General features: G+C 33.6%; 1 protein-coding gene across 2 annotated transcripts; it reads left to right on the top strand.

Moving 5' to 3' along the window:
• The first annotated feature begins 177 nt into the window (after positions 1-177).
• Positions 178-9,444, top strand: LOC128213978 (solute carrier family 66 member 3-like). 2 transcript variants are annotated; one of them, XM_052920126.1, is made up of 6 exons: positions 178-520; positions 2,648-2,730; positions 3,889-3,961; positions 5,754-5,820; positions 7,266-7,386; positions 8,218-9,444. In XM_052920126.1, exons 1-6 carry the CDS (start codon positions 369-371, stop codon positions 8,352-8,354), a joined length of 633 nt encoding a protein of 210 aa, XP_052776086.1. In that variant the 5' UTR covers positions 178-368; the 3' UTR covers positions 8,355-9,444. The 2 variants fall into 2 exon arrangements, with proteins under 2 accessions (XP_052776086.1, XP_052776087.1); XM_052920127.1 differs by lacking the exon at positions 5,754-5,820 and having other exon boundaries at positions 3,889-3,972; positions 7,285-7,386.
• Positions 9,445-10,512: the final 1,068 nt, after the last annotated feature.

The raw sequence follows: 10,512 nt of genomic DNA, 5'->3' as shown, positions 1-10,512 counted from the left end.
AAGTGTAAATTGAGGAATTAATTTAATTACATAATATTAATATATTCATTATTATAATAAATGAAAAATAGTTGACAAATTTTCTTCAAATAATTGAAATATAATATTTGAGAATAAATTTCAATATTCAGAGGTGAATAAAAAATATTAGGCAAGCGCTTACATGAATACGATCAAAACCTTCTTTCACTTTCACTTTAAATCATATTTTCATTTTGCAGCATATGTGTCTGTTTTATTAAGAACATAATTATTTTTTGTTAGAATAAATCCAGAATTGAATTGCTGTCTATTCAGTTAAGTTAAATTGTTTTCGATCGTTGGCGTCTTGTGCAAAATTGAATTGTGACAAAAAGTAGATAAAAAAAATGTGGGCGTCTACAGAAGATTTGTGTAATTTCTTAAGTTTAACAGTGGTATCACTATGTATCATAATGAAAGTACCACAGATATGGAGTGCTTTCAAAACAGGGAACACACATGGGATAAGCTTGAAAAGTGTTCTTCTTGAACAGACCGGGTATGCTGCATTTTTTTTACACACTAATGATGTGGTCCATCATGGTGTTCACCTAATTGACCATCAACAAGTCTTTTGACGATTTTTTTACTATGACAGACTCGAGATGTCCATCATCCCAGCAAAAAAATAGCGAACGGTCCTTGCGCAGAGAATCCTCGTGGCCACAATTTCACAGTCATTATTATTCAACATCCATGCATAATGCACCAGTCAATTGTAACCACGCCCCCCCCCCCCCCCCCCCAGGTCTGGGGAATATTGGGGACTTTGACATTTTCGGTCCAGCCAACCCCAGCTAAAATCCCCGCCCTGCGTAGAGGAAAAGATGGTAAAGTCCCCACAAATGCCCCCGCACCCCTGGGACCCTAGGTAAGGCTCATTCCCCACTATATTTAAAGCGCAGACAAAACCACCGCATTCACCCGACACTGTAGGGCCACCTGAAAGGTAAAACACAGCCCATTTCCCTTGCTATCCCCAGTGTACCCCGGACCTGGGTGGCGGTGGTTACAATTGACTGGTGCATAATATTACTATATATACATTTTTTCGCCCACTTTTTAATGGTAGAGAGTTGTAGCGGATACATAAGAAATGTCAAAATAATAAAAAAAGTATCCCTGATCGCTCATTATTGCAGCTAGGAAAAAACCCTGTTAACACTATAAACCAAATAAATTTCAGTTCTGAGGGAGGGGTGTATTCAGTCAAAAGCTTACGCCTCTGAGTAACATTGAATCCTCTTATGTTGAATCCTGGATCTGCCACTGGATTGTAGTTGATGTGTGAAATGTAGGTCCATTCTGATTGACATGTAGTTCATGGTAACTTGTAAAACTATTACTTTCCAACCATATCTAGGATATCGCATAACGTGCGTCCATTCTGATTGACATGTAGTTCATGGTAACTTGTAAAACTATTACTTTTCAACCATATCTATGATATCGCATAATGTGCACACAGCTTCCAAGCCTAGGAAGAAAATTAAATATATATGCATTTACTTCTGGTCACTAACGGTTACCCGAGACACCCAATTTTCTGACAGGATTACCACTGCCAATTGGCTAGGGAACCTTTCTTGTCCCTGATTTAAGACACTTTGTAACTTCAGTAATTTTATATATGTACTACTTTTTTGTGTTCAGTGAAAAACAAAAATAAATTAAAAACTATGCGACATTGATAAATATACTATCTCTTTATGACAACGTACTTGAAATCCAGCATTACTTTAGTCTGGGTCTTCATATATTATCAGGGCCTTTTCACCATACATGTAATTCAAGCTTTTATGTGGGTTTTTTTTGTTGTACATTTTGCATTGAGTTACTTCCCTTTCAAAATATAATGCCTCTTATTTTCAATATCTATACAGAGTTGCTTCCCGGAGTTTCAAATATGCTATTTGCAGTGTTTAAGCAGTTACCTCCCCTTAGTTTCTAAAACAGCATTTTATATGTTTTGTTTCTGACACTAAGCAGCACTAAAGGGCAACCTGTTTTACTAAGATCTCTTGTTTTATATATATCTTTCAGACATTTCATATTTGTTCATGAAGTTGTGCTATTGAGATATTGTTAAACATAGAGGATAATTGATTGTTTCAGTGTAAGATCATAATATATTTTACCGAGTGAGCACCAAAAGCTATATATTTCACTCATGGCGTAACCACAAGTGAAATATTCACATTTGATCTAACAGGGTGAAATATATAGCAATCTTAAACTGAAACCAACAAGATTTTTTCTTTTTATTATATATATGATTTAAAAGACTACAAATAACATTTTATTGTTGTTTTTCAGAAAAGGTGCCAGTTCATATGTGAACAAAACTTCATTTTGGAAATTAAGTCGTTGAATTTGTGTCCCACTCCTGTACATGCTGATGGTTAATTTGGAATTAAGGGCCAGCTAAAAAATTATATCTATAAAATATCAAAAAGTTATTTCACTGTTTAAAACAGTGAAATTTCCTTTTTAGATAAATCTCTATAAACCACTGAAAAGCATATATAATAAACACATCTCTTGTTTGTATTCACTACTTTTGTTATTAAGTTTGGCAAAAGAGGGCATAAGGATTTACACACATCTCTTGTTTTATATATTTCAGGTATTCAATAATGTTGTCCTACAGTTTTGCAATGGAGTATCCGGTTACAACATACCTTGAAACAGCTTTTCTTCTTGTACAAAGTAAGATTCAACCCCTTAAAAGCTTGAGAACCATAAGATGACACTGGGTCGACTGTTCAAAACTTTTTTGAAGTTAACAATATTGTTAATGTCATTGGTGTTAACTTCAAAAGCTTATTTGAAATAATTTTTGATGTTCTCAAAATTACTTGACTAAAACCAGTACAATTGAAACAATTGTCTCAAATTTTGTTAGAAATAATGTAGATCATATGTGTATCCATTAAACTTTCAGTGCAGTTAAGATTTTGAAGTTAACAACACTGGCATTAACAAAGTTATGAACAATCAGCCTACCGTAATCTCTTTTGAAAAATCAACTTTAAACATTTCTTCCTGTAGCTCTTTACTGACAATTACACGGGTGATCTTAAAATGCTGACTGAATTTCCAGTTTGATTCAAATGAAATGCACTGCAACAGACTGACACTGAATATCAATCTATTTCAGTACCTGTTGTAATGCACCAGTCAATTGTAACCATGCCCCCCCCCCCCCCCCCCCCCCCCAGGTCTGGGGGTAAACCGGGGTAAGCCGGCGAAATGGGCCATGTTTTTACCTTTCAGGTGGCCCCGCAGTGCCACCTGAATGCCGTGGTTTTGTCTTCACGCAAAATATAGCGGGAATGGGTCTTACCTAGGGTCCCTGGGGTGTGGGGCATTTGGCAGGGATTATACCATTTGTTTGTTCTCGCAGGGCAGGGATTTTACCCGGGGTTGGCTGGCCTGAAAGTCAAAGTCCCCACTATTCCCCGGACATGAGGGGCCATGGTTACAATTGACTGGACTGCATAATGCAGTTGATGAATTTGGAGCTTACTAGAGTTCAGTATTGCAAGATAGTAGATTTACATTACTGTAATTTTAGTGTTAAAACTACACTTAAATAATGATAATTTTCTATCTTGCAATGCTCAAACTAGTAAGCTAGTAATCTCCAAATTGATCAACTGCCCTATGACATACAGTTTGCATACAACTTCATTCTTAATTCCTATATCTTAATATTATACATTAGCAAACAAATTTTCCTTGATAATGATGCCAGAAGTATGTTCTAACCAGTGTTATTGCACATAACACATGGGTTATGTCTTATGATTATTTAATAAAAAGAAATGGAAGCATAATTAATTACAAAATCATTTTTTTCCGCAGATTTCTTCATGTTGGCTTTGATTGTGTACACACGAGATCTTCTGTCGCCAAAAGTCATCCTCATCCTTGCAGTGTATCTTTCATGTATAATAATACATTTGCCTCTTTTTAAGGAAAAAATAGTTGAGGTATTGTCGTAGCCTTGGTGACATTATAGACGACACCATCACAATCATGCAAAACTTCAATCTTGGCCTAAAAGGCCTAGTTTAAGGAATGTTTGGCATGATAATCCCCTGCTGTGCATCTTCTGCTAATTGCACTGGTATCACAATAGAGGCCAATTTCCTGTGTATTCGTTTATTGGCGCAGGGCCATTTAGGGTCCATTTCTATAATAAAACATTGGCATTCTCTTTTGGTGCATCAGTTCTGAATTCAGGCTTTCAAGCAGGCCCCTTCGTTGCCTTCTTTTTCCCTACTTTTTTGTTAGGCTCCTACTTTTCCCTACTTTTTCTTGAAAAAAGCCCTATTATCCCTACTTTTTATAAAAAAAAGTTCGAGAAATTATAGAAAAGTTTAAACCAAAAGCATTGTTTGAAATTATCTAAATCTTGATTTTAATAAGAAGCCATTTCTAGTATTTTTGTAGGATTAGTTTGTTGCACGTCTCCAGTGCTGCAAGAGGGGTTCTATGAAAAGAAAAAGGTCAGAGACACCCTTTTTCGGGTTTATCTCCTCATCTTTTGGCTGAATCACTCTTGAAGTAATGGTTTCTAAGCAAAGATAAATACATGTAAATTACAATTGATGAATAGGTTTAATAGTCATTTATTTGCATCCGAAAAGATAAGTAAAGAGCTCCACTATCCCTACTTTTTGCTCTTAATATCCCTATTTTACCCTACTTTTTCAAAAAAGTCCTTTTATCCCTACTTTTTGTTATTGGTCACTTGAAAGCCCGTGAATTACTTGACTATGCTTAGATGGACATTGGACATGCATGTAGCATTCCAGGGGCCAAATTCATATTTAGCATCTTTAATCACTTCCTAGCTTTAGTTGATTTTTTAAAACTTCCATAGTCGAATTAAATTAAAAGAAATTTGTTTAAGTGTTTTTAAATATTTTTTTTTCAATATTGTCAATAAAATAATATATTTTGGAAACTCTTAATTTGCTATTTCATATGACTAAAGAGATCCTAAAATTTGTAAAGCGACTTAAGTTAAGAAATGACTTGAGAAGTTTTATGAATACCACCCCAGTCCTTCATAGAACAAAGCTCCAATTTAAAGGTTTCAAATGTTTCGCTCACTGTTGTTGCTGAGCTTTCAATATGGCAATTTTCACACATTCATAACTACCCGTAACAATAAATTTGTATTTATATTTGGTATAAAAAATAATTAAGTAAGACTTTTTCCTCGCACATTTTTAATTACTATGTTAATAGAAATACTTAAAACTCTTACACTCCTGCAAAATCTGGTATTCAATATTAAAGGGACTCGATCATATCTTATAAGGTCAAACATAGACAAATTTAATTTCATAAAAAAAGGTCAACAAAATGCTACAATTATAAAATATCCTCAAAAGATAAACTCAGAGCTCTTTTGTTGATAATTATATAAGAATGTGACTGAAAATGTTCTAATTTGCCGAAATCCATTTCTGAGATACGCTATTGAACAATGATTTATTTTATGCTTTGATTTACAAAATTCTGTTCGAATAAGTGTCTGCCAGTTGCTGTTTGTGTTTATTCATAGAAGTAATAAAAATTTCAAGATTGTTGAACGACTCCCTTTAAAGCAATTGTACTAACAGTCTTACTTGTTTGTTGTCCATAAACTTTTGAAATAAACCTAATATATTTCATACTTATAATCTTAACACAATTCCTTAATAACATCCTCTCAGATATATGACCCTGTTTTCTTCAATTGCTTACAGAGTAGTTCCTGACATTGTCTTAAAATCTGTTATTGTAAGTACTGCTTTCGAACCTATTAATTCAGTTTACAATAACCATTTATGAAATTATGTTACCAATGTCATGGTATATTTACCATCTGGCTGTGAATATAGCTACACAAATCACTTTATAATGATCCCATGGTAATTATGGAAGAAACAGCTTAAAGCTGCAGTCTCTCACAGATTGAACAAGCCAATTTTTGCGAAAATCCATGGAAACCAGTGATATACGACTATAAGACTGCTGACACAAAGTTAGATTGCAGATTTTTACATTTAAGATAAAAAAATTCATGTTTTATGCATTTTTCTTAAATCGTTAGTAATTGTATTAGCCATAAAACATTAATTTTCGAATGGAAATATGCAAATCTGCCCTCTGATCTTTTGTCAGCAATCCATTATCACTGGGTTGCTGATATTTACCCAAAAATTTGTTCTTTCCAAGAAAAAAAATAAATAATAATAAGTTGTAAAAACGGTAACTCTGTGAGAGTGCAGCTTTAAGGGTCCTGCTGGAACCTTATGGGGATATCTTTAATTTTCTGTTCTATATCAATCATGTATGATCGATTACCAAGCAATTAAGCTTTTTGTAAAAGGTGAAATTTGCAAATTCATATATTTGAATATAAAAATATTAACTTTCTTTGAATGTTTCAGTATAAGAATTAAAAAAGCATCAGTCCTTGAGGCTTTAAAGTGGCACTCTCACAGATTGACCGTTTTAACAACTGTTTTTGTCTTGGAATGAACCAAAATTTGCGTAAATGTCTATAAACCGGTGATATAAAGCTGATAAATGATCAGCTCACAGCTTTTAATATTTGCGTTCAAAAATTGATGCCTTATGGCTAAAAGCATTACTCAAGCTTCTCAAGCTGGAAGGAAAATGAAAATTTCCGCAGTTTTCCAAACAGTTGAGATCTGTTTTATTCTGATCGAGTTATCTTTTATTACTGAATTTAAGGCAATGGTGCTAAAATCAGCTGATTTCTAAACAAAAATTTAAAAAATATGTCAAAACTGTCAATCTGTGAGAGTGCAGCTTTAATTCATGAGGCTGACACTTTGCATTCTTTGACCCAGTGTTTGTTCTGAAGTGATATATATATAAAAGTGGTTTTATGACCAAATACTGATAATATGAACAATATTTACTGATTGTATAAGTAACCAGGTTTTGTTGTTTTTGTCTGTTTTATTGTCATATTTAAATAAGTTTTTTATGACTTTAAAGACTTCATTCAGACCAAACACACATTTCTATGCATACACTTACAATCGAAAGGCTAAAATCAATCATTTCCGTCTCCAGTACGATCTCGTAAACCAATCACTAAAAAAGGCTCTGTGGAGCGACCTTATAAAATGTGTAAGCTGAATATTCATGCATAGTAACTGGACACTAACTGGACAGCCATAGTAATTGAAACTTATTTGAATTATATTCAGGTCCTATGTACACCATTAGGGGTTTCCAGTAAGTTCGCACAGATTCTGGACCTCTACAGACAGAAAGAACCTGGGCGTCTAAGTGCCATGACCTGGAGTATAGCAGGATATGGATGCTTTGGTAATGATGTTTTTATAGGGCTTACAAAGGTTATAAATTTATTGGGTTTAAATTTGCCTTTTTTGATAAATATTGGGACAAAGGTGGGGTTTAAGATCATAGAAAGTTACGTGTTTAACTCCCAGTTTACCCTGTTTTTACTGACTGTTTTATTGGCTGTTACCCCAATAATTAGATTTAAATAATGTTTGAATATTAATAGGGAATGACTTACAAGTGTGTATGATAGGCTGCATATTGACTTTATTCCGAATAACCTTTCATTGGTTCATTTTGCCATGCAGTGTTGACTGTCTCCCTTGCTCCATAGTCTTCAAGATTCCCTCTCAATTTTTAAGCAGTAGATTTCGTTCTACAAAAATATCGTTTTCGGTCTCATACTAAGTTTGTACTTCTATTCATTTATGTAAGGAGGGTATCTTGAACTACCAGCTTTTTCAGTTGAACATTCTTTCTGTTTATGGCATTTTAAGTCTGTCTATTTTTCGATGAAAAAGTCGAAATTATTGTCATAACCTTGGTGCAGTTGTGGTCACCATTGTTATGAAAAAAGTAACATTGGCCATAACTCCACAACTGTTCAAATGTTAAATGAAATTTGATATCCATTTAATATTTCACCTTTGGTGTCGTCAGAGTACAAAAACCTAAGACTTGGTCTTAACTAAGAAAAATCAAAGATATTCAAATGAAACTTGGTACACATGTTGTCAATGACAATGCCCACATGTATAGAAAGGCCCATATCTGGCTGTAATAATTGCTGGCATATGCCCCTTTTTCCCTCAGTGGGGCTCTTATTAATGTTTTGATTTGTCTTTCTTTTTTCAGTCCGAGTGCTGACAAACATAGTGCAGACAGGTGACTGGTTCATTGTTTTGAACTTTTCCTGTGGAGCCACACTCAACACAACTATAGTGGCCATGATATTATATTATACACATCAGAAGAAATCAAAACTGTTTTAGAACCATTAACTGAAGACCAGTACAAACATGGACAGTGATGCTGTGATACTGTTTCATGGACAAAATCAGAAATAAATGGAGGAATCAAAACTTGTCAAGGGTGGTGAACCAGAGAAAAAAATCATTATAGTCAGTTTCAATTTTGTCTTTTCTCTCTACTATTTAAAAAAATCCAAACTTTACTACGTCCGTGAACTATATATGTCACTTAGTCAGTGGTTCTCTTGTTATTTTTCTCATCAAAAGAAATCAATGACTAGAACAGAAATAAATGAAGGCATTAAAACTTTACTAGGTTGGTAAACCAAAGAAAAACTACCATTATAGTCCCTTTTAATGTTGTGTATTATTATTTACTATTGTAAAATTCCAAACTTAACTAGGTCTGTTTACCATAGGAGTTTATATGTAACTCAGTTAGTGGCTGTCTTGGAGTTTCTTTTTTCTCCTAATAAGGAATCTATGACAAAAACAAAAATGAAAGAAGGAACCAAAACTTTACTAGGGTAGTGAACATGAGAAAAATGGAATCAAATCTTGACTAGGGTGGTAAACATGAGAAAATATTATTATAGTCAGTTTCAATGTTGTTTATCTACCACAAGGTCCACACAGCATAATGACGGAGTTTCATTTTCTCTCATTGGAAGAAATCAAAACTACTAGTTTGATGAAACTAAATACGCAAGGAAATGATGGTCACAAACACAGTCATTAACACTGTGATAAATTCAGGGACAACAATATGATATTATTGCTATACATTACATGTAATTGTTAATTTTGTAAACCTGTTTTTTAAATGAATAATGAAGGAGTTAAACACCGACCTGATACAGTAGTTTGAATTAGAACAACAGTAAATTGTCAAGCAGTATTTGTAAGTTCTCTTTGTAACAGCTGACTTCATGACTATTACCTTATATTTTCATCGATTTTTAAGCACCAGTGTAAAATAGGGCTTCTTTTTTATTATTTTATTATTGATATGTGTAATTTCATGTCTTGCCAAATGTTCTTATTTACGTTTGTTACTGTTTATGCAAACATTTAAACTTATTGTGTCTTAAGTAAATCAAAATAAATTGATTTTTGTCTTATTTTAGATGGAACAACTGTATATATATCATAAACGAAAAAGAACGAGATGTTCTTCTAAAAAAATATGTCACAGATTTAGAAGTAAGTTGGGATGAGAAAAAAATATTCAAATATTGTGATTCCAAAATTTTATTTCAAAGAAACAAGTTTTCTGCGAAAAATAATTTCTTATTGTACATTTACCATCATATATATATTGTAAGTCTTAGCTTAGTGACTGATGTCTACTAATAGATACATCACTTAATAATGATTTATTATGACTTTTCTTAAATAATTTTAATTTTTTTTCTAACTATCTGTTACTGCAACGTACTGTTACTACAACGTATCTGTTACTGTAACGTATCTGTTTCTGTAACGTATCTGTTACTGTAACTTATCTGTTTCTGTAAGGTATATGTTACTACAACGTATCTGTTTCTGTAAGGTATCTGTTACTGTAATGCATCTGTTTCTGAAAGAAATCTGTGACTGTAACGTACCTGTTTCTGTAAGAAATCTGTGACTGTAACGTATCTGTTTCTGTAAGAAATATGTGACTGTAACGTATCTGATACTGTACCGTATCTGTTACTGTAACGTATCTGTTTCTGTAAGGTATCTGTTACTGTAACGTATCTGTTTCTGTAACGTATCTGTTACTGTAACGTATCTGTTTCTGTAAGGTATCTGTTACTGTAACGTATCTGCTACGTTAACGTATCTGTTTCTGTAACGTATCTGTTTCTGTAAGGTATCTGTTACTGTAACGTATCTGTTACTGTAACGTATCTGTTTCTGTAACGTATCTGTTTCTGTAACGTATCTGTTACTGTAACGTATATGTTTCTGTAACGTATCTGTTACTGTAACGTATGACCACAAGTGTCCGAAATGAGTTAGTGGTGCTCAAAATCAAACGATCGCTATTCAGTAAAATCAGTGGTTTAAGTAAACGGTCGAACCCTGATTGCTTGAACTTCGTGGGAACGGCGTACATACCCCAGGTTTGGGAAAGTTCGAGCCAAGCGGGAATGATAACGTTCAGTTTTAAGAAATCGGTCCTTAACATTCA

This window comes from Mya arenaria, chromosome 13 (genome assembly GCF_026914265.1).
Source record: "Mya arenaria isolate MELC-2E11 chromosome 13, ASM2691426v1".
NCBI classification, from domain to species: domain Eukaryota; kingdom Metazoa; phylum Mollusca; class Bivalvia; order Myida; family Myidae; genus Mya; species Mya arenaria.
Note: the sequence above shows the minus strand (reverse complement) of the source record. Positions and strands in the feature narration are given on the sequence as shown.